Source organism: Polypterus senegalus, chromosome 5 (genome assembly GCF_016835505.1).
Source record: "Polypterus senegalus isolate Bchr_013 chromosome 5, ASM1683550v1, whole genome shotgun sequence".
Lineage (NCBI taxonomy): Eukaryota > Metazoa > Chordata > Cladistia > Polypteriformes > Polypteridae > Polypterus > Polypterus senegalus.
The window spans coordinates 122,317,793-122,344,100 of NC_053158.1; the positions used below are offsets into that span (position 1 = coordinate 122,317,793).

General features: G+C 36.9%; 1 protein-coding gene across 1 annotated transcript in view; it reads right to left on the reverse strand.

The window, feature by feature from the left end:
* cntnap2a (contactin associated protein 2a) overlaps positions 1-26,308 on the reverse strand; it is a 986,203-nt gene that overhangs the window by 292,769 nt on the left and 667,126 nt on the right. Inside the window, exon 8 of the mRNA XM_039753312.1 lies at positions 258-407. Within this exon, the coding sequence (XP_039609246.1) occupies positions 258-407 (150 nt within the window). The remainder of the gene's footprint in view (positions 1-257; positions 408-26,308) is intronic.

A 26,308-nucleotide genomic window follows, 5' to 3' on the forward strand; every position in this document is an offset into this window, starting at 1 on the left:
TGTGAAGCAAACTAGAGAACAGAAATTAATACAGTAGTAAAGTTTAAACAATTATTTTTGCTGTAGGATAACTAAATTATCCATCCATCCATCCATCCTGTTATTATCCAACCCGCTATATCATAACTACAGGGTCATGGGGGTCTGCTGGAGCCAATCATAGCCACCACAGGGCACAAGGCAAGAAACATACCCTGGGCAGGGTGCCTGTCCACCGCAGTAACTAAATCATAAAAAAATAAATAAATATGTTTCACCTCCAAAGTAATACTGATTTCCTGTCTTGATCTGGATTGGACTGTTTGTCCGTACAGCAGAAGCCTCATCACCATCAATAGTGAGCATGGCAAAGTTTTCCTTGGCTTGAAATCGAACCTCGTGCCACTGTCCATCATTGAGGCTCGAACCTGAAATAATGCAATAAAAATAACATTAAAAGAAGTGTGAAATATTACTATTCTTACTATTTTCAATATTTAACAATTTAGACATTAAGCTATGTGACCAATTATGATAAAGACCTAACAAATATGGTATATGAGAAAGATGATTAAACAATTTAATATATAATGCTAACAAGCCAATATTTTTCCAGCATCAATTGTACTTGACATTATTATGTGCTTTGAAGTCCTGATGTTTCAAATGAATAAATACAAATAGATATATTATTAATTTATAACTCATTATTTCCACATAGTTTAATATATGTTTTACCAATTTTGCATTACTTGAGCATGTTTCCTCATGCATATGTTTTCTCTTTAGCAGTGAAACAGCTAATGGGGATTTTGCTTCAAATGTTGGCTCTACTATACATCTCATCTTGACTCAACAGCAGTGGAGAATGATATTGTCACCGCCCTTATTATGTCTTTTGGAATTTTTCCACTTAAAGTAAGGTCCTCCTCACTCACATAATCATGTACTGCATCAACATGTCACTCATCATCTTCGCATTCAAATATTAAGAAGAGAATTTCAAATACTTATTTGATATTTGTTGATATTTTTTCCTTTTTCCATTGATCTAATTACTAGTCAGATCTATGAAACTTGGGTGATAAGAAAAAAATCAAACTTTTTTGGTATTTTGTCATGCTGTTCCTTGAACCAAATCTTCAAACCATCAATCAGGAAATTCATGCAATGTCTGATGTCAGTGGCTATCTATCAGAGGTCAGTACAGTACTGGGTTACTTTTTTATATGTTGCCATTAGGATATTTAATTTTGAAATATTAATTTCAACTTTAGCAGTTTAATAAAATCAGACTTTTTATTATTTTTTATTTAAATTATAAGGTATTCTGTATTTCCATGTTAAATGCTTTCAGGCTATTCAGTTAGTCCATTTGTTAAACTGAGTCATGCATGCTTCTTTTTTTAGATCTGTTTATACTACGGATATTTTAATATTTCATAGGCAGTGTATTTGTAAAATTTTACAAAACGTAAACAGAAAGACTAGATGAAAACTGCATGTTTTGTCTTGGTAGAGTAATATATTGCTTTACTTTCCCCTATTGTATTATTAATATGTAGCCTTTGTCAGAATGCCTCAGATATCACAGACTTACCACTGTTTATAATGTATTATAGTATATAACTTCTCTCCACCTTCCCTCCTACTTCTATAACCTCAGGCAATTAGGTGTAGTAAAAGACAAGCAGGAGTTAAGTTACAATTTAAACAATGTATTATTGATAATATTCATAAATAATAACAATATACAAAGTACATTTAAATATTGGCCACCATTCAACCTGATAAATGGTGATGTGTAGTTCAGGCAGCACACAGACTTGTTAGTTACTAAAAAATGTCTCTAGTTAAGACATCATTTGTGGTCAGCTTTCTTCAGAACAGGCCGCATGCCTGTCTCAATATGGCTGCCGAGCTGTGCTTTCCCTTGTGTTATCCTTTCAGTTCATCAGTTTGATAAGAGTGCACGATACTCCTTCATCAGATGTTAGTAAGAAACCCCTAGAACCAATAGGATGTCATGGTACTTAAAGTCTTCTGATACAAGCCAGTTCCAAACAGACATACTTCAGACCAATGAGGGAACAGAACATCTTAACACCTGCCACCCCTCAAGACCATATGTTATGGTAAAGCTTGGCAGTTAGAGCGCCTGGCTTTCTTACAGGGGTTGAGAGACTTTAGCAAAGAAACACTTGCCAAACTGGTTTAAGGCACATCCCCCAAATCCTGTCGTAAATTTCAAAGACACTCAGTTAAAAAGCTTTTTTTACTTGGGTGAGGGGTTCTTAAACCATCAAACCATTGCTGTTATTATCAATAATGTAACACTAATATTACATTGCTTTGCCTAAGTTACAAATAAAGACATACAAAATATTTATCAAGTTATATGCAAAATCTCACATCACAACACTGCATAAAATTCAAAAAAGAAATGCACACTCTCAAAGAAGGCACCCATAGCTGTGAATTAAACCTGTTTCAATGTGTTGACCACTCCATGTAGTATAGATCAAAAAGCATCCACCCCACACATGTATTCATTCAATGCAAGTCATTGCAAGATTGTAAAATATCACAAAAAGTTATGCAATTCAAAAATTACTATTTGCAAAGATTAGTCCTATTCAATTCAATGTTTAAAAATTGTAACTTATTTTTTCACAAAATTCGCCTAGCACTGGGCATGTAGCACACCCTTATTAGTATATTACTTTAGAGCATATTGCTCTTTCTAATTTTCAGTTGTCACATGCTTGAACAAAAGAAAATCCACTTTCAACTTATGTACTGTACATTGTATATAAAGGGGGAGCTTGCTTTTTAACATTTAATTTTACTTTAAGAAATCTAAAACAGTGCAACTTGTTATTGTTCCTGTATTGCTTCTTATTAGAATGCACCTTTCACAGTACTAGAAATGCATTATACAAACACTTTACTCTCCCTTGCTCCCCTGAACATTATCCAGGTTTTTTGTTTTCTTCTTTTTTAACAGTAAATTGATAAAACAGAGAAACAGAAGCAAGTGAGATGAAATAGACCTCATATCTCACTTTCTGGAGTTAGTTCCTGCCATGTGTGTGTCATTTAGGAATGACTCTGGAATTCCTAAATTAATAATGAATAAATGAGACTCAGAAAATGAAGTGTATAGTGTTAGTTGTTTTTCTAATTATTATTTTTTTTTTTTTTTGAAAGGCAGATTTATAGGACTAATATACAGTGAAGCAGTCCATGAGAAGTCAGTAATTATGGAACACTTTGTACTTTACTGATCCTGGTCCACACATGCATTTTGCATCTTACAACATATGTGTTAGAGGTTCCCTTTAAGCCTTTTGCATAAAAATAAGGGGTGGTTGTTATGTATTGTATTAAACTACATGTTTCAAGCAATGCCGAATGACTTTGCAGGGGTTAGTTGTTTTGGTCAACACTTTAGTAAGTTAGACTTATCAAATGCCTATCTACAGATGGAAGTGGAAGAGAAGTCTGGGAGCTGCTGACTATCTCAACGCAAAAAGGACTATTCTGTTTTAATCGCTTACCTTTTGGTGTAGCATCATCACCCGCTTTATTTCAGAAGGCTATGGACCAAGTGCTCCTTGGACTGCCATATACTCACTGTTACCTGGACGATATCCTTGTGAGTGGCCCTGATGGGCAGACCCACCTCAAAACTCTGGATACAGTTTTGAGTAGGCTAGAGGAGTATGGCCTGCATCTCAAACAAGAGAAGTGCTTGTTCTTCCAGGAGTCTGTGGAATACTTGGGTCACATAATTGATGCAGCAGGACTTCACAAATCACCAGAAAAGGTGCGTGCCATTGTGGAGGCCCCAGCACCACAAGAGGTTAGTCAATTACGTTCTTTTCTGGGAATGTTAAACTACTACGGACGTTTCATCCCTGACCTGTCCACTATCTTGAAACCACTGAATGAACTGCTAAATAAGGAGAAGCCATGGCAATGGACATCAGCCTGTGAGTCTGCATTCCAGGATGCTAAATTACTCCTAGTATCGCAGGAGGTATTGACCCATTACCATCCAGAACTGCCCCTTCGACTTGCGTGCGATGCTTCACCTTATGGGGTCGGAGCTGTGCTCTCGCACGTCATGCCTGATGGCAAAGAAAAACCGATAGCCTATGCATCACGAACTCTTAGTAAGGCAGAACAAAATTATGCTCAGATCGAGAGGGAGGCGCTCGCGATAGTCTTTGGAGTACGCAAGTTCCACCAGTACCTCTACGGTAACAAGTTCACGCTGCTCACAGACCATCGCCCATTAACCTCCATCTTGAGCCCATCGAAAGTCTAATTATTATTTTTTTTTTTTTTTGAAAGGCAGATTTATAGGACTAATATACAGTGAAGCAGTCCATGAGAAGTCAGTAATTATGGAACACTTTGTACTTTACTGATCCTGGTCCACACATGCATTTTGCATCTTACAACATATGTGTTAGAGGTTCCCTTTAAGCCTTTTTGCATAAGAAATAAGGGGTGGTCTTCTACCGAGGTAATATTTTTCATGGTTTTGAGAGGCAACATTGAACGCTTTCAGTCAAATATTTGCCTTCTATTTCAGTACAAAATAATTTTATATAACACGTCTCCACAAAAACAGTGAGTACATCTAATAAGAAACTTCAAGCTGGAGCTTCATATCTATATTTACTTCAAGGTAAAGTATGTGGTAAAAAGACTGTGTTTGGCATCATGCTAATTTATTTTGTTTAAATTTTTGAATGTGTTAGTATTGTTATTTTTACCTTTATTTATTTTTATGACTATTTCTGTGATATCACTGTGTCACCATTTTGTTTACTGTTTTTTGTGGGTACTACAATATTGTTTCTAGTAATGGGCCCATTGCTAATCAAACAACTTGTAAACTGTGATGTCATCACTTCACCCCCAAAAAACTGGCAGTGCACTGAAGACAACAATAAAATGCTACACCTTAAGAAATTACTGTTTCATCAATAATTGTTTAAGCAAGGCTATTAGGAAAAATAACTTTATTCATCTTTGCCATTATAGTTGGGTTATCACCTTGGATTTCATAGTTTGGTCTTCTAATAAACATGCTTTAGAACCCCAGCATGTTCTTCTACTTTCCTCTTGGTTATCCTGGGGAACATTTTAATATCTTGGCTATAAAAGTCTTAAAATTCTCCTGTCTGTTATCTTACCAAGCAAACTTTATAACTGCTGTTATATAGTGTATATAACACTAGAAGCATCATTTGTCATGCAAACGAACATTGTGTTTTCAAGTTTTTAATTATTTTATCAGTGTCTATGCCCTGCTGCTGTTCTTCCTTAACCTATTCTAAATACCGTAGCTACATTACAAATACCCATGTTTTAACTCCTGTGTTCTGTTCAGAAAAAGACTGATGACTGAAAACTAAAACCTAAAAAACATTTTCAGTTTTAAGAGCAAAGACACCACCCTCCCCATAACTGCAGTAAGTAACATCATTGAATAGTGGCACACAGGTGTGAATTGCTGTACAGTAATCCCTCCTCAATCGCCGGGGTTGCGTTCCAGAACCCCCACGATAGGTGAAAATCCACAAAGTAGAAACCATATGTTTGTATGGTTATTTTTATATATTTTAGGCCCTTAGAAACTCTCCCACACTGTTTATAAATATTCTCTGCACAGATATACAGTAAACCCTCGTTTATCGCGGTTAATGCGCTCCAGACAGATAAATGAATTTCCACAAAGTAGGATTCTTTATTTATAAATCTAATATTTTCGCAGTTAGAGCACTGAAAACATGTTTACGACCTTCTAAATACATTTTTTAACATTATTAGAGCCCTCTAGACATGAAATAACACCTTTTAGTCAAAAGTTTAAACTGTGTTCCATGACAAGACAGAGATGACAGTTCTTTTGTCATAATTAAAAGAATGCAAACATATCTTCCTCTTCAAGGTGTGTGTCAGGAGTGGAGAATGTCAGAGAGCGAGAGTAAAGTAAACAATCAAAAATCAATAGGGCTGTTGGGCTTTTAAGTATGCAAGCACCTCGATAAAGCGGCACAATGAAGGGATCAATGTGAAGGTAGCCTTTTACCATTTTTTAGAGGAGCGTCCGTATCTTCTAAGCAAACAGCCTCTGTGCAAACAGCCCCTCTGCTCACACCCCCTCCGTCAGGAGCAGAGAATGTCAGAGAGAGTGAGAGAGACAGAGAAAAAAAAAAAAACAATGAAAAATCAATACGGGCTGTTAGAGCTTTTAAGTGTGCAAAGCACCGTGCGGGAAGCATATCGTATATCATTGAGGACTTATATTTAATACATAATACGTGCTCTGATTGGGTAGCTTCTCAGCCATCCGCCAATAGCCTCCCTTGTATAAAATAAACTGGGCAAACAAACTGAGGAAGCATGTACCATAAACTGAAAGACCCATTGTCCGCAGAAATCCGTGAACCAGCGAAAAATCTGTGATATATATTTAGATATGCTTACAAATCCGCAATGGAGTGAAGCCACGAAAGTCGAAGTGCGATATAGCGAGGGATCACTGTATTTCTCCTATTCCATTAATACATATCATTAATTACCATTAAAAATACTCTCCTGCTGATGTCTCTGTTCTGCAAGCAACTAGACAATAATCTCAGACTGTTTGACTTAGAATTGCTCACACAGTGTTATTTACTCAATGTTGATTTAAAATTGCTACAAATCACAACTCAGAGCTGCCTTATCATATGAAATTTTCATGATTGTTTTACTATTGTAATTTTGCTTTCGTTAATTTACACTAAAATCCTGGAAGCCTACGAAAAAAGTCGTAATCCCGGACCACCTTAAATTCCTTCGCACCTCTCTATCAGTGTCTTTTGTTTTGCAAATGTGTTAATCAGCACAAGCAGCAAGCAGCCTGCCATCCCATCCCCCCACCAATGGAGCTGAAGTCAGCTGCAAAATTCTCAGAGCTCAAGAGTATTTATCTGGGTATGTGGAGCCTGGAGATGTATAGGGTAAATAATATATCATTATTTGGAATACATACATTTCATTTGTGTTCCGTGTCTACAATCATCTGTGTTTAGGCTGACAAGAAATGCGAGGTAAGAAATGCTGAACACATACTTAAAATAGAAACTTTTTCTATGTTATACTAATAATGACATGAAGTGTATAATGTGTAAAGACTTTAGTACAAATATCAAAAAAATGCTTGTGCTTTTATTCAATAATATAACCAAAGAAAAAAAACATCATTCAGTTAACATGTTGCTGTCAATGAGTTAAAAATCCAAGCTCAAATGTCAATTGACAGAAAGTTGATCTCTGTTCTTGGGGGGTGCAGAGGTAAGAGCTGTTGTCTTATAACCAAAAGGTTGCAGGTTTAAGTCCAGGTTCTCTGTGTTTTGAGTAGTGAGCTGATATTATTATTACTATAATATAATAAAAACATACATTTGATTTGAGTCTGTAATTCCCGGTGTAAATTTTGGCTACCTGTAAAAGTTTGTGCTTTTTTATTATTCAGTTTTGTTCTGTCAGTGAAGTTCGTGTGGTACAATGAACTTGCCTCTGAGTTGATGGTGTTTATCTCCATTCTTTTCACTTCAGCTCCGTCAGTGGGGGTATGGGATAGCAGGCTGTTTGCTGCTTGTGCTGACTGACACACTTGCAAAACAAAAGACACTGATGGAGAGGTGTGAAGAAATTTAAGGTGGCCCAGGGTTACAACTTTTTTTTGTAGGCTTCAGGGATTCTAGTGCTAAATTATTCTTTATAGTTTTCATGTATAACACAATGGCACTTTGTCTATGGGCACTACAATTTTCATGAACCATTGCCATAATGTTGCATCAGTTGCTAGGGGGCATGTCCCAGAGATGTGACATCATCATAGTTGCAACCTTATATAAGATACCACTGCAAGTGACTCATTCTCCAAGTTTCTGAATATGCACTGGAAGTCTTATGCAAATATAGTGAAGGTTTTCTTGGAAACAAACAACGTTTACATTTTGGTTTTGTAGGAGGATAGGCTTGATTTGTTGATTATGATGTTGCATGTAACTGACTTAACTTTTCATCATCTGACTGTTATTCTCTGACCTTTTTGCATGCCACTCTTCCACCTCTTGGCAGTACAACATGCCTATCAACAAGGGACAGTAAAAGTTGCTAATTACTTTTACTTATTCAAAAACACCTGTTGAAGAAGCAGTGCTCATATGGAAAGAATGTGCAAATTCTACAGAACAGTAACCCAGAACTGGAATTTCAACCAGCAGAGGCAACAGTGTTGAACAAGTTTGAATTCCACTGCATGTTGGTACATGTTGGGTCCCTTTTTTATTAACATTTTATTAATAAGTGACAAATGTATTTGTTTATTACATAGATGTTACAGCATATGACAGGCTGGTTTTGGGATAAATCCTTGGCATTTCTTTGGTTTAATTTTTAACTGTGTCATTACTAAAGTCCCATATAATTTTATGCTTGGATTAAGCAAACTTTGTAATAAAATATACAAATCACAAATAAAAATTAGCTCTAATCAGGTCTGCTTTTTTCTCAGCTTTGTGATGGAATTAAAGCATGAAAAATGTGGGCTGATTGGTGAGATGTGGGGACCAATACATGTATTTAGTAAAGAACTAGAGGTGTATGTACATTTTCATGCATGTTGACAAGTGATTTTTTTTATTGGCTTACTGAATAAGTAGCTAGGGCCTCTTTGATCATTCCTCTTTTCAAAATGAAACAGGCAGCTGCTGTAGATTCATAATGTCATTTATATGATTGATGTTTGACATGGAAAAATGCTGCTGTAGGTATTTTAATAGAATAGAGGGGAATTAATGTTAGGCGGATGTACTTGTCAGTTTCATGGAATCAGTTGTTTAATGACCTATATATATATGCAAAAAGAAAGTATGATTGGCTCTTATCTGGGAAATTGAAAAATTATACCAAAGCATATTTATTTTGCTAACAAACACCCAATGCAAATGCTTGAAATAAATTAGAATGGTCAATTATTTAACTTATATTAGTCTCTGTTTTCCTGTGTCATTACAAGATCAATTCAGATAAATAGGTTCATTCCAACTTGTTCTAATGCATATACAGTATATTAGTTTACGTGTGCCAGATTAAAGGGTGCTGAAGAAACTATAAAAATCACTATAGTTGTACATATATTGTGTGTATGGCCTGGTCTTAAGGTCTTGCTACTGAAATCGTATTTGCCCAAACCCTGGGGTTATTGAAATTGAGAAAATGAACATTAAAAGATCATTGTGGGCATTCTCAAGTTTTTAATGGTCAGCAGCAAAAAATAAAAAGAAGTTAACTGTTTTTGAAGAGATTTTACACAGAACAGGTGGAAAATTTTCACATTATACTTAAAATTTCTGGAAACCAAATACAAAACAATTACATTTTCAATATATTGATGATGCACATACTTTAATAAAATATGAAATATTTCTTGAAATTCCTTACATAGACAGTAGCAAACCACTTCAATCACCACCAATGTGTAGTATCCAAATGGATGATGAAAAGCAGCAATTTTTGGTCCAGTATGCTCACCACACATTAACCATGAGGTGGTGAAGAAATGAGAAATAACCAGGAAGATACAGGGGATGACCAGGAGTAGTCAGAATGAGTAGGTTTAACCAGGACATCAAGAAACATCCACTCTTTTCAAAAGATGCCAATGGATCTTTTATGACCATAGACAGTCAAGACATCTGTTTTATGACTAATCCGTAGGATGGTGCCAATCTTTACTTCACAGCATCCCCATCACTGCACTGGAGCACTGGGATCAACAAACGGACCACAGAGTAATTGCCCATTAAAGGCCTCACCAACACTTCTTAGAGCAGTAACCAAGATTTTTCCTAGATGGTCTCCCATCCAAGTACTGGCCAGGTCCAAACACGCTTACCTTCAGGTGGATTACCTGTTCTGAAGTGTAGGTAGTACCTTTGATGTTGCCAAAGACCACAGGTCATACCCTACTCCCAGTGTTCCACCACTAAAAGGACTGGACCTGAAGGGCTTGGATTAGAAACTCAATCCTTGATCCATTGGAACCTATTTGTCCTTTTTGACAAGGGTTGGGATTTTACAGAACATAAATTACCCGAATCACTCATCTTATAGAACCTCCAACCCCTTGGTGATTGCTAGTGCTAGTAGTAACTGCTTCAGTGACATAACAAAAAATGTTATTAATCTAATACTATGACAATGAGAGTGCTCTTCAATAGGCTGCTGCTCTGTGCCTAGTATTACAAAGACTGACTTAAATTCTCTGCAAACTTGAACTTGGTGAAAAGAGTGCAAACAGTCACTGGGTGGAAAGGAATTTTTACAGTTCTGGTCACATTTTCTGTTTGACTAACTAACTGAATGGTTGTTTTTTGTTAAACTTTTTTGTGTTCTTAAGGAATACTTGTGTATCTTTCAAAGCAGACAATACTTTCTTTGATTTTGATAAAAAGGAATGCCTCACATGTTTCATGCTAACAGACATTTTGTAGTGTTATAACAAACAAAGGTAAAAGTCTGCCTCATCTAGGTAAGGCCGTAATTTTAATAGTAACAAAAGCTTGCTGAAATTTGAGTAAATTCCCTTTCATTAACAAAAAATCTCAAACACTTTTGATAAAGATAAGGCTAATTATTATTACAAGTCTCTTGTGTACCATGCCTGGCTAAGACTGCTCTCAGCTTGTGTATCAACCAGTGAGGTTGTGTTGAAAAGATTATTGAGTTCAGATATTTCCAGTAATAATAATGTATGATTACATTTGAACAGTTCTTTTGCTACAACCTATCAACACATGCACAGGATCTGGTTTACAATTATTTCTGATGTTTGAGAGGTGGTAAGCTTGCAATTCTTTTATATACTTCTATATTGCACACCTAAACAAACTGAAAGAAATGACATTTTTTTCCATGACCATGTGATAAACATAATGCATTATAGTATATAATACAATAAGACAGGAATTAAAATATTCTGTCCATTGAAGGTGATGACAACTCATCTCATGATTACAGAATTCTCATTTACTCAGAAGACATTTTCTTCTTCTATCATTTCAATAGGAATGTTCATTTTGGATAGCTATATATAATTCTTAGTTTCTGTATTTCTTTTAGCTTTGAGACACTCATAAGTTGTATGTTCATCAAAGCACTGACAATTTTTACTGAGCTTACTGTCTTGGGGAAACACTTTCTGAACAGTATGTCTGCAGCAAGAATGTGGTGGGTGGGTGGTTGCACCAATAAAGTTAAAGAACCATTTGCTCTAGTCTGCTGTAGATTGCACAGAAGCAAGATATTGCACATGATGGCACTGAAAAGTTGGTAAACACTGTCTACACCAATAGGAAATCCAGAAATACTGATAGAAATTATTTAACCTGAATAAGATGGTTATGATTACTAGGACTTTTTCTGTGCTTTAAAAATGTTTCTGTGAGACCTCATAATTTTTGTAACAGTTCTAGAGTCACAGAAAATTCAAATATATCTTCACTTTCTAATCATATTTTTTTGAAAGTTTAATGATTTTCTATATATTGCCTTATATTGTGATGTCATTTTTAGTAGATAGCCTAAATCAAATCAATATAAATAGCCTATAAACTCAGCATTCTGTGAAAAGGCAATGGCAAAAGCACAGGGCAAAACAGAAGAATTTCAGCAAGTACCAAGTGGAGGCAAGGAAAAATGTACTATTAATTGGTTTAAACAGTGCTATAAACAACAGAAGGAAGTTGACTGAGTGACATAAAGTGTCGGTGAAACTTGAAAACTCAAGTTCACAAAGTCGCACAGTGCCTGAAATAAAAAAGAAGTTGCCAGATATCAAAGTTGCAGTGAAAAGACGAGACGTAGCTCACTGTCTGAGTGTCATATAAAAGCTTATTAGGGTACAGAGAAAAGAAAAAAAAAATAGGGACACAGTGAAAAAAAAGCTTGAAATGTCAACTCTAATCTTGAAATTTCCACTTTAATCATATAGTTTATTTTGTCATTAAAGTAAAACATCATAAACTTCATCTTTAAATCGTTTAATTTACTAGTTTCTCAAATACCATCGTAACTAAAGTAGCAAGTTAAATGCTTTTTTTTGTATGTGTTCTTCTATGTGATCTGTGTGTGTAAATCACTACGTGCTTCTTAAACTGACTTTCTCTTCCTCCGACTAGACACAGAATCCATTACATTTGTGATATTAGAGCTCTTTGAATAATTAAAATGCTGAGAGGTATACTTGATATAATTTTCATGATGATAGTAATTAAAGCATAGTCATTAAACATGAGAACACGGTGGCGCAGTGATTGTTCCTGCCTCCCGCAAGATGCTTACTGCACCATGCACGACCTTCGATAAAATCATTCATTACAGCAGTATTGTCTCTCTCAAACGTACTAACGTCCAATTCCTGTCCTTCCTTTTCTTTCTCCAAGTAGTCAATTGCAACACAATCAGCTCTATAATAGACGTTAGGCCATCTGTAAGGTTAACATGCTGATTGTTCAAAATTTTTAAGGAACATTCAAAATATCTTCATAGTACATGTTTAATTATACTATTCATCTATCTTTTCAGTGTTGCGCCAGCCCCAGCAAGAATAAAGCGTGAGGCAGGAACAATTCGTGAACTAGCTAGCTCTGCGACACTGTGTCCTCAAATATTTAATTATTAATAATATACATTATTTAAATGATGCTAATATTTTATCTGTATAATGTAATAAATATATTTTGCTGCATTTCATCTTAAAAATGATATTGTCATCATATGTAAATACACGCTTTATAAAGTTTACAGTGAGGTAGTTGTACTAATAAGTACAAACAGTTCTACAAGGAGCACTTTGATTGAGTGTGTATATAGTTCTTGGGATGAAACTGTTTCAGAACCGCGATGTCCCAACAGGAAAGGCTCTGAAGTGTTTGCCGTATGAGAGCAGTTCAAATAGACAGCATGGCCGAGGTAGCGTGTGCTTGATACTGATAATTCTCTTTCTTATCAGCTGCTGTAGAGCTGTGATTCCACACTCAGATTCAGTGGAATAAATAGTCTGAGTGGTGCATTGAGAGGAACAATGCTAAAGCAGCTATGGTATTTGGAATAGTTTGGCCATTCCGTGCAGGTTAATTACAATCAGATGCCTTAAACTAATTAACAATATGCGGTGTCACAGTTGTCTGGGGTTCTTACCCGGCCGGGATGCCTGGAAGGACTGGAAGGTAGCATTAATAGCTTCCAGACCACGAGGGGGCAACCGCCCTGGACTAGGAGAGGACCACGGGAGAGGAGCAAAGAGGTTCTGGCCTGTTGGGACCCGTGGCCACTGCCAGGGGACACCTCAAGCCTCATGGGACCCGGAGAACTGTTACTTCCGCCACACCAGACAAGATGGTGGATGAACCTGCCAGGGACGCCAGGAGTTCTTCCGGTGCAAAGGGCAGCACTTCTGCCACACCAGGAAGTGCTGCTGGAAGGTCGTCATCAGCCACCTGGAGCACATCCGGGCGGGAATTAAAGGGGCCGCCTTCATACAATCGAGGAACCAGAGTCGGGAGTGGAAGTAGAACGAAGCTCCCAGGAGGAGAAAGGCGGCCAAGGACTGAGATATAGAGGTCAAATTGTGGTGATTGAATTGCTGTATGCATTGTGTGTTGTTAGGGACTGTAAATCTGAGTTTACTGGTGCTTAATAAACGTGTGCACTTTATAAAGATGTGGTTTCCGACTGGTGATGTCTGGGTGAGTCTCACAGCGGTTTATTTCAGTGTATTTATAAAGCCGTGTCAGGGATGTGCATCTATAAAAGAAAGGGAAACCACACTTGAACAAAAGCACTACTTTGATGCTGGGTGCCACCAGTTTGCAAAACCAAGCGGACAACGTATGTACCTCAAGCATTTAGGTGGCGTGAAAATGTGCGTGGTTTTATGCCAAGTTTTGGTTTTATACATCACGATTTTAGCGTCGAAATTGGAGTACACAACATTTTTGTGCGTGCGCACTGTTTATACATGAGGCCCCAGGAGAGCTGCCATCTAGCATTTTGGGGAAGGCAATGTCCAAAAGTAGCTGCCTCCCCCCATCCTTCCATCTCAGGGGCATCCTGGCCAGGCTGAGCTGCCAGCCATCTCTTATAATGTATATAAGTAAGTTTATACGCATATGCATGTATTAACATGTGCATGCTTATGTACATATCTGCATTACATTACTTTCATTTTAGCTGCTTTTTTATTAATACTATAAAAACTTTATGATAACACTACCACTAAAAATGGGTATTATCATATTTATAATATGAAACATGATATACAACTATTTAAATACAACCCTTTTTTCTTATTTTTCTGTTGTTAGGTGACTGTTCAGTATCTTAGCGCAGGTTTTATCTTACCTATATTGTACTGTCACTAACATTTATGTTCACTTAACTGCTGAAATCTTAGTTTACACTTCATGTTACCACTGCTGGGGGGTGGGGATTTGTCATGCTCTAGGAGTGGCCTGTCTCTTAGTGTTTCAGAGGACTGGGACTCTGTGATATTTGGTCTTAGACTCATGGGGAGGCAAGATAGGGAATGTTGGGGGTTTGAGTAGGGAAAGAGAAGGAGAAAAAGAGCTGCTAGCTCTGTGTTTGTTTTACTCCCACAGTTGTGTCAATTTCAATACTAGCTTTCTAACTGCAACATTCAGCAATAAAAACTTGAAACTAGTGTTAAAGCCAAAACATGAAATAACTCACTGCTTTTACTTAATATCACAAAATGTTTCCTAATGCTCAGAAGCAACACAGTTCCGATCAGTCTTTTTAAGCTAGAATGTCAAAGGTCCTCAAATGAAAAAAAAAAAATTTCTCCCATTTCACAAGGCCAATGTATTGTTTTTACAAAAGATTCACCTAATACATAAGGACCAGTGTCAACTAAAAGGATACTGGATTGACCAAATATTTCATACCAACTATAATAAGACAACCAGAGATGTGGGAATTTTAATCCATTAATCAACTCCACTTGTAGCAATGAATGCAGTATCTGATCCTGAAAGGTGCAATTGTTGTGAACTTTTTAAAATTTAAAGTATGTCTGTTAACTATATATGCATCTAATGTAAAAACACAGAATTTATGCCTAATGTATTTGCACTGATCCTTAATTTGAAACTCATAAAATATGAATGGATTAAATTTGTTTGTGTTTAAATTCAGAACTGTATAGGTCCTCAGCAACATCAACTTTAACATCTACAACTGCAAAGATAATTTCAAAATTCTTGGTGGATCAGCTACCAGGTCTACCAAATCCATGGAGATTTCTAAATCCAAACTCAACAGATAGTCCTTTTTCTCACCTGTATATCAAAGTTATTCAAGAATACCCTAATAAATGCATTGCTATTGTCAACTGTAACCATATGTTGATGGTGTGGGTTGGTTCCTTGATCCTCTTGAATCCAGCACAATTGATAACGTAACAGAGATGAGCTTGGCAGATGAGGAAAAACACAACAAGCAAGGGGATGGTGAAAAGTGCTCAAGTGCTTTTATTAAAACAAATCAAAAACAAATGTTCCAAAAAGTTCAGTGTTCAAAATGTTCCAAAAATAAATAATCCATAAAGACAAAGGTGAGGTGGAGGTTAAAAATTAAAAAAAAAATCCATTAAAATTAGAGGTTAAAACAGAGGCAGGAAACTTCTTTAAAAACAGTAGCTTCGGTGCCCATTTAAAACCAATTCCTCCTTGTCTAATCCCTTTCCAGATCTTGCAGATCAAGAAGAAGTCTACCAGCAGAAGCAGACAACCTTTTGCCCTGGCTTGTGTCCCCATCACCACTTCCTTGGCGTTCCACAGGGAGACACCGAGCCCTGCTCCACTTGTACTATTGCCAGTCTGTCGGCTCCTCTCAGCACAAGCACCCTGTCCTCCCACCACTGCCAGTCCGTCGGCTAATCCATGAGGAAGCACATTCCTGAGCCCATGGTCGCTCCTGCTACTTGGGTAGCTCTGCAGAAGTGACTGTTCAGCCCCCCACCTGAGCTCTGGCCACACACGCTAATCCCTGGGGTTCCATACCCATTCATCTGCTTCCTTTCCTCACACTGGCTCTCTCTTACTCTCTTCCCTGTCTTCTTCTCACTTTACCCTCCGCTCTAATTTCTTGTCTGTTTTTCTTTAGTTTGTACCCTCCTCGCACTCGTGCTTCCCTTTCTAAATGCGAGGATGTGGCACAGCTGTGGCAGTCAGCAGCTCCCGGAGTCAATTAGGGGAGCAGACAATCCTGCACCTGTGCACTATATTATCATTTAGTAACACATTTTAATTAAAAAGGCAATATAAAATATTAAACCAAAACCAAAAAGTTGGGAGAGTATGTAAATGTAAATACTTTTTTTGGAACATGTTGCAGACCTAAAATGCAGGAATGGATGTATATTAGAAAATGAAATGAGGCTGAGCAGACAAAACATGAAATATCTGGTGTTCAAGTCTAAGTAAATATACTGCTCAAAAGAATTAAAGGAACACTTTTTAATCAGAGTATAGCATAAAGTCAATGAAACTTATGGGATATTAATCTGGTCAGTTAAGTAGCAGAGGGGGTTGTTAATCAGTTTCAGCTGCTGTGGTGTTAATGAAATTAACAACAGATGCACTAGAGGGGCAACAATGAGATGACCCCCAAAACAGGAATGGTTGAACAGGTGGAGGCCACTGACATTTTTCCCTCCTCATCTTTTCTGACTGTTTCTTCACTAGTTTTGCATTTGGCTACAGTCAGTGTCACTACTGGTAGCATGAGGCGATACCTGGACCCTACAGAGGTTGCACAGGTAGTCCAACTTCTCCAGGATGTCACATCAATACGTGTCATTGCCAGAAGGTTTGTGTCTCCCTGCACAATCTCAAGGGCATGGAGGAGATTCTAGGAGACAAGCAGTTACTCTAGGAGAGCTGTAGAGGGCCATAGAAGGTCCATAACCCATCAGCAGGACCAGTATCTGCTCCTTTGGGCAAGGAGGAACAGGATGAGCACTGCCAGAGCCCTACAAAATGACCTCCAGCAGGCCACTGGTGTGAATGTCTCTGACCAAACAACCAGAAACACTTCATGAGGGTGACCCAAGGGCCCCATGTCCTCTAATGGGCCCTGAGCTCACTGCCCAGCAGCATGCAGCTCGATTGGCATTCGCCATAGAATACCAGAATTGGCAGATGCACCACTGGTGCCCTGTGCTTTACAGATGAGAGCAGGTTCACCCTGAGCATGTGACAGAAGTGAAAGGGTCTGGAGAAGCCATGGAGAACATTATGCTGCCTGTAACATCATTCAGCATGAACAGTTTGGTGGTGGGTTAATGATTGTCTGGGGAGGCATATCCATGGAGGGTCACACAGACCGCTACAGGCTTGACAAAGGCACCTTGGCTGCCATTAGGTATCAGGATGAAATCCTTGGACCCATTGTCAGACCCTATGCTGGTACAGTGGCTCCTGGTGCACGACAATTCCTGGCCTCATGTGGTGAGAGTATGCAGGCAGTTCCTGGAGGATGAAGGAATTGATACCATCGACTGGCCACCACACTTTCCTGACCTAAATCCAATAGAACACCTCTGGGACATTATGTTTTGGTCCATCCAATGCCACCAGGTTGCACCTCAGACTGTCCAGGAGCTCAGTGATGCCCTGGTCCAGATCTGGGAGGAGATCCCCCACAACACCATCTGTCATCTCATTAGAAGCATGCACCGATGTTGTCAGGCATGTATACAAGAACACAGGAGCCATACAAAGTGCTGCGTACAATTTTGAGTTGCTGCAATTAAATTTTGGCAAAATGGACTAGCCTGCCACATAATTTTTTCACTCTGATTTTTGGGGCGTCTTTGAATTCAGGGCTCTGTAGGTTGATCATTTTCATTTCCATCAAACGATGTGGCATCCTTTCGTTCCTAACACATTACCCAGTCTATATCAGTATAGATATCCAGGAGGATTTCTTTTTCCCATTGAGATCTGATGTGTTTTCAAAGAGTTTCTTTAATTTTTTTGAGCAGTTTATAAGAATCATTGCATTTTTTTAAACTTCCATTTTTCATACTGTTCCAACTTTTTCTGATATGTCAAATGAATTGTTTCACACTGTGTTTGCCACCGCATCACGCACTTAAAATGCCTCAGCTATTTTAATATTTTGAAACAAAAACTGCTTGCAATTACTTTTGTGACATTTTCCGGATCTGATATTTAACAATTATATTATTTTAATGTATTTAATTAATGTGTTCCAACAAAAAATATTAGCAAGCATCAAATGTTTAATATTATTAATAATTATTAATAATCTTAACATCTTAATACAAACCAAATGTAATGACGAAAAATTAATGATAATGAAAGACAATGGAGATTATCTCAAAAGCCTCCCTGTCTGGCAAACACTCATAGATTTGTTAAATTTATTTGTTTTTTGGGATTATGTATATACCAGTAATGGCGCACTGCACAATAACATGCAGTGAATCAACTTGACTTGAGCATTTCGAATTTTCATACTCTTTCTCTGTACATTTAGCATTTGTTTGTTTAGAGGTTGAAGCGCTTGCTGCTTCCTGAGCAGCTCTTCCTTTCTCCACCCTAGCGGTCTGCTTCTTCTCTTCTTTTGCCGGCATCTTTTTGCTTTAAAACTGATTAAGTCAGTGTTTGTGTTGCAATTATTTAGTAAATTTTCTTTAATTTTTCACTTAAGCTGGCACTTAAGTCTTCAATCTGCCTCAAGAATGATTTAAGACATGAAGAAGTAGAGGAAGCGACGGTGATGGTGGTAGGGATAGGAACTGTGCCTGTACACATGTGATTCGACAATATAATAAAATAAAAAAAAAAAGGAATAATCATGGAGGTGAATCTTCACCCCAAAGGCGGATAGCAGATGTCATGTAGTATGTGTACCAAATTTCAGGTCAATAAGTCAAACGGTTTGCAATCTACAGGTGATTTAAAATCCTGGAGAGACAAATGAACAGCCGCGGTAGCGTATTATATAAGAAGATTGTCTGCTAGGTTATAAAATAGTAGCTGAGACTGAAGGCACAACAATTGCCTACAGAATTTTATATCTGACTTTCTACAAAGTAAAGAAGTGTCCTATTTTGTTTTAGCCTTCTGTATATGTTTTATGATGCAGTTGATCTTGCTAATGTATCTACTGTTTATATGTCACTGTTTACTGTTGTTTCACATTGTTTTGTCATGTGGTTTTCATTGTAGGAAACTCTATATGAATAGCCTTATCTTTAATAAAGTTTTATTAATGTGAAAAAAAAGTGTCAACATTACTTACTTTTCTATAACACATCTTATACTGTGCTCTATATGGAGAAGGTAAAATTGCTCTAAATTTATAAAATTCAGACAAACCAAATATACTGCATTATTTGCTCATGAAAATAAGTAAATCCAGCCTTTTTTAGATAACATGGAAATACTGATGCAGATGTCTCTCTTTTTAGAATAAGTTAAGTTCAGAAAGTGGATAATAATGCAAGAGGTCATTCACCTGATAAGGTATTTTCAGGATCAAAGAAGGTCCCCTGGTGACCAAAGACAAGCGACCTCATGTATAAATGGTGCATACACACAAAAATGTTGCTTACACCCATTTCTATGCTCACTTTGAGATGTATAAAAACTAAATATGGCATAAAGCCATGCACATTTTCACAGCAGCCTCACACCATGCTTATGTATGTTTCTGCTCAGTTTTACAAAAGGCCGGCACCCACTGTCAAAGCAGTGCTACTATTTCAGTGTGACTTCCCTTTCTTTTTCATATTTGCATCCATGATGTTAGAAGACATTGCAACTGGAAGAATCATATGAAAATGTGTATTTACAGATCACACTGGCTTCTAAGTTGATTTAGACTTCTAAGAGCTATCCTCTTTGAGCAGTGTGCTATTAGAATAGTACAAAGTATAGTTGATATATTTTTTATGATGAAATGCATTATAGTATTTATATTACATTTCACAGAGATAAATTGTTTATTTAATTTAAATAATGCATACTTTTAACAATTAAACATGTGAAGGAAGAGTGGTGCAGTGGAAGTGATACTGGGGGGTCACCTCCCGGGTATACCCTGCTTGGAGTTTGTATATTTCCTGTTTTCTCTGTGTGGTTCGGTTTCCTTGCAAAAGCATGCAGATTAGGGCATTTGGTGATACTGTATTGATGCTACTAGTGTATGTGCATGCTCATATTCACCTTGTGATGAGATGCCACACCATCTTGGAATTGTACTTGTTTTGCAGTCGATGCTTGCTGGAACTGAAGCGACCCTGGATGGATGGATGGATGGAATAATTAAAAAGGTACAATGATGATTTTCCATGTTCCTTAAAAGTTGTGAAGAATCAGAGTCATAAGCTTACAGCTAGTTTTACATTTGTTAGAGGCACGCCTATTGTTTGCCAGTTGGTTATGAGGAGAAAGAAAATGGAAGGACAGGAATTGGGGGTCGGTACATTTCACAGAGGCAGTACTGCTACAATAAATTATTCCATCCAGGGCTGTGCCCATCCTAGCAAGCATTATGCGCAAGGCAGGAAGAATCCCAGGATGGGGCACCAGCTCATAGCTATTGTTGCGCCCACCATGTATCCACATGTCTAATACATGCTTTAATGATATGGTTTTCATGATAAAATGCAAGTATACATCTAAGTATTTAAAAATGTTCAGAGAGCTGTAATATTATGAATGAAATGTATTCTGTGTTGCCATCACTGCTTGCACACTCCTTTCAGCATAAGAGAAAGTCCATTTAAGAAGCACATAGCAATTAACAACTGGGTCAGGGAACACTTAGAAAACAAAGCATTTAACATGCTACTTTAGTTACAATGGGGTTTGAGAAAATAGTAAATTAAACATTGATTTTAAGATGAAGATTATGATGTTCTACTTTAATGACAAGATAAACTACGAGATTAAAGTGAAAATTTCAAGATTAATGTTGTCATTTCGACTTTAATCTCAACAAAGACCTTTTTTCTGATGGTGGGCTGTGACTCACCTTTTAATGTCGACTTTGAAATGTTACCATTTCTTTTTTTTATCTTGTGCACTGTGTGACTTTCTGAACTTGAATGTTTGAGTGCTTCCACTACGTAATACCACTCATTAATTTCCTTTTGTTGCTTATACTACTGCTTAAGCCATTAAATAGTACATTTTTTCATGCCTCCACTTCTCATCTCCATTTCACATTAACTTAAATTCTACCTTTTTTACATGTGCTTTTGCCATTGTCTTTTAACAAAACACTGAATGGAAGAGGCTATTTATATTGATTCGCATATGCAAATAGACATAATTCTTGAAGGAGTCAGGGTGGGGCTGTAAAATCGCACATATGTGTTAAATTTCACATTGATTGGGATTTATAAATGGAAAGTGTGTAGAACTTTGCTTAAGCACAGTTTTATGCATCTGAAATGTTTTCTGCATACTCACATTTCTATTTTTGTCCATACCTCATGTTTTAACGTTAACTCTATGCACAAGATTATACATGATACCCAAGGTGAGTAAAGATGAAAAAGTGAAAAATCTACATTCAAAATAAAAACACCCACAATAATATGGTATAGGTAAATTGCCATCTGCATTAGCAACTGGAATGCATCATGATATTTTGGGTTTAAGGAGGTCCATAATGTCCAGTGATAACTATACTTTTTTGCCATCAATGAGCATTCTAATTTAAGTCTTTGATCTGTGATGTGGTCTTGCCCAACTCTACAATAGAGTCTATTCCAGTAGAGAATAACAGAGAACACAAAACATCCCAGCCTTGGGGCCATATTTAGCAATAACCTATTCACATACCACTTTAATTACATGTGTTATCTATAATGTGTAATCAACAGTTCTAATACAGTCACTGCCTTCTCGGCACTGCATTGACTCCATGTATGTTAAAAATAAAGGCATTTCTTCATATTCTAGAAACATCCACCATGAATTTATCTTTGATACATGGCTGTTTGAATGGTATCCCAGAGGTATACCTTGATGAAAGAGGTGGAATGACAAAGTCAGCAAAGCTCAGTGCCAACAGGCAGCAGCAAAGGTATTCTGCTTAAGATGGTTAGGTCCTTTTTGCTCAGACTACACAGCTGGCTGTCCAGAAACTGACTTAAAGTTTGACCTTTTTCAAAGTCAGACAGTGCTCATGGGTATGGTCCTACAAATGAGCTAGAGATTTGTACTTCTGTATGGATCCCTGATCTCAGGAATGATTATGATCTTGAGCTGAAAGTACTGTAATTCCAAAAGTAGGTTTATATATAGTCTGATTCCTAATGTTGGAATAGTATTGTCTAGTGGCTGAGGGGGAGTTTCTGGTGAGGGCAAACTAACAAAGTGAAAGAATGGACCGTTATTTGCAACACACAGAAAAAAAAACTATTAATAATGTACAGTTTCTGGCATGACAGGTAGCTCTTTTTTCCTTTCTAAACTTAAAACTTAATTGATTATTTAAAGAATACTTTTGTAATATCTCATTTTCCAACAGTCAAATTATTTTTAAAATTTTCCAAAATTTCTTTCCAAATGCAAATATCTCCAAGTTCCACTGCGATTGCACTAAGTGGAAAAATAGGAACATAGAACATAGCGGCAAAGTTGGCTGTATTGGAGTATTGGCCTGTGTGATTCTCATTTTTTTTTTTTTTTTAAATTTTTCTATCTCCTGATGGCAAACTGGTGCAGAAGATGGTGCTGCTACCTCTTAGCTCAAACACTTGGATTTAACTCTGGCCCTGATGATGGGACAGTGGTCAGAAAAATGTTGATCTGAGAAAGACATTGAGAGAAAATGATAGCATGCAACTTTTAACAGGTTTCTGTTGAGAACATATTGGCTTTACTTTTTATTGTCATCCAGAAACACAACTTCCTAAATGAGTCATTAATTATCTGATATGTCTTATGTTCCAAACTTTAAGTAATTTACTAAGTAGAGGCTTTGTGATCATTTATAAAAAGTTGGGAAATTTAATATTTTAAACTATATAAATTAATTCCACTGTTCTTAGCTTTGATTCATCTCTGTCTTGGTCTGTACCTTTGTTTAGTTTGCATGTATTCTTTCTACTGTATATGTGCATTTATTCTGAATACTCCGATTTGCTATCACATTACTAAAACCTACAGCTTAGATGAACTTGTGGCTGAACATATGGCTCTGACCTGGACTTGAAGGTGTTAGTGTAGGTGGTTACATAAATATGCCACAAGATGAACTAGTGTCTCATTAAGGACTGATTCCTGCCTTGTGTGTGATGTTTCCAGTATAGACACTGAATCACAGCAATCTTGGAGGAGATTAGGACAATTAATAGATGGGCTTTTTATGTCACAAATTATTCAATAAATGTAATGTTCTTTTATCATTATCCAAGAAAGAAGTGCTTCTGTGTGTCTGAAGGGGAGGAAGGGTTATCTGTTTTAATATTTATTTATATATATTTATATCTTTGAGTTCTGTAAAGTATCAACCATCTACCTACCTAAAAGTTGTTTTTGTTATTTTGGACTCCAAGGATATTCATTACTGGTTACAAGATATTTTAGGTTGTGTTCCTGTATCATAGTTAAATAAATACACAGGTTCAGGGCACAAAAAGAGTTCTTATTATTGAAGACTAGAGAAACAATGAATTTGTTCTGACACAAATAGATGTGACTAATGATGTAACAATATCCACTATGTGCTACATTTGGGGCTAGATTTTATTACTGGGATAAGATAGCTTTCATATAAGGCAGATCATGTAGGCTAACCAGTCGATGAGGAATTGTTTTATTGCTTTACAAAAGTAAATCCGAAGGGATTGTTCAACTCATTTCTTCATAGTGACAAAATGTATTTACATAAGCAGGGATTTAGTGATTACTGCTAAATTTGAAACTCTAATTTAAGACTGGACAGGTTTTAATAAAATATCAATCATTATTTCTTTCATAACTAAATACAAAAAGAAATGGAATGAAAAATGGACCAAGCATAATCCCAAGTGTATGGCAGCTCTGTGCTGCAAGTTCTTAGGCAATCCATCTCTAATTTACTGGCTCATTTAAGATTGAATGACTTTTGTTTGTACTGTATTATGAAAATGGATGAATAGAGCGTATCTGAAAAAGCTCAACACAGTAGCAATCCTCTTCAGAAAAAGAAAAGAAACAAAGACGAAAGTTATAAATAATGTAATTTTATTTTGAATTGAAGTTTTGTTAATTACAGTTCTAACTATAAGTCATACTTCAGACAGCCAAAGTAGCATCCAGAATGCTGCACATTTACAATACTGATTCTAAATGTTCTTTTTCTTAATATGAACCGAAACTGACTATTGATAAAAATACATTATTCATTGCATATTACAAAAATATAATTTTTAATAACTTAGCAAATGAAAAATGAAACAAACAGGCCATTTACCATTTCGTGGAGTGATAATATTGTTAAAAGCACAAGACTAACTAAGTGAGCAGCTTGCACTTTAAGCAAGACCAAGGTCCCTTTGCTCAGTGACTCAGGACTAGTGTTGTTCACTAAAGTGTTTTTGACTGGGTTCTCCATTGACCTTGTTCGGAAAAAATGTTCCCTGAACATTCTCCATGCAATTGGCTTAGGCAATTTTTTTTTCCCAGCATCCCAGGATGCTTTGTGAAGTCAGCATGACATCACAGAGCAGTAGCAGCCACTGCGAAATGAGACTGCCCCCGAGTATATAACTGATCACTTGCATCACAGGCTCAAAGTCTGATGCTCACACCCTGTGGTGGCCAGTGTGTAGAGCTTTTCCTCTTCCATGTCCTCCCCAACCTCTCCTGTCAGTGTACAGTGCCAGTCCTCTGTCACCCAGATGCTGGAGTACAAAAGGCCACTCCTACCCAGCCATCACTAAATACAGCATTTAAATGAGCACTAGCAAAGTTGTTGGTGCTGCAGTTCCTGCCCTATCAGCTGGTGAACATGACCCCATTTCCACAATCTGTTGAGTTGTGGCATCCCCAAATAGCAGATATCCAGCTGCCATTACTTTGCGATTGTGTGGACAGACTGACATTTATAAAAATGAATGATCAACATATAGCAGTCTCCCCCTTTGGTTTCTGTAACTCTTTTGTGCAATGGGCATGTGGAGGCCAAGCCTCATTGAATTCATGCTTCCTGCTTCTATTCTTGGCAATAAATTTTATTGTTCTTACATTAAATTTTATTACTGTTTTTTCAGGTGTATCTGTGGGATCCAGTGAATTCATACTGTACATGTTGTGGCAGTCTGCAAAAAATTTCAATGTCCTGATATTTATTTCTATTGTCACATATCAGGTCTTGAGTTATACAAATAAAACTAAAACAGTTATCTAAAGAAAACTCTTTAGTGTTGAATATAAAGATTAGCATGGGTGCCTCACAGCTCAGGTCACTTCCTGGCCATATAAATTGTCCTGCGTAGTTGGCAGATGCTTCTTCAGCCCTCAGAAACACTTAAAAGACCATTGCACCATTATAATACACTCAACGCTATTTCAGTTCCTCCTTTCCAATTGGATTCAATGCATTTTGCCAAGTCTGAAATTTTCTACGATTTTGCTAAACTCAAGACAAAGCAAATTCAGTAGGGTTTGTACATCACTAATCAGGGCATTCAAAGCTCTCTAAGATCTAAACAGAGACATAATTGTGGGTGTTCCATGGTAATACCTTATTAATAGCGCTTGAAGCAACAGGTATGAGACCAGTGTCTAAATAATCTGAAGGGATTTTACTGCTTTGTACCTAGTTTTACATGAGTATAGTAAGATAATAATCAGTCAGCAACAGAATTGATAGCAAGTATGCAGTGGTTGAGCATTCCATGTGACTCGTTTAATGAGTACAGGTTAGAAAAGTTTATAATCAAAACCTGCCACATTCTGAAATTATTTGTTTTAATTGTTCACAGTAGTATCAATTTAATTATTGAAAATTCTAAGTATAGTGGAACCTCGAACCGAAGTAATTTCCCCCATAGGACTTTATGTAAATACAATTAATCTGTTCCAGACCGTACGAACTGTATGTAACTATAGTTTTTTTAAAGTTTTTAAGAACAAATATAGTTAATTACACCATAGAATGCACAGCGTAATAGTAAACTACATGTAAAAACATTGAATAA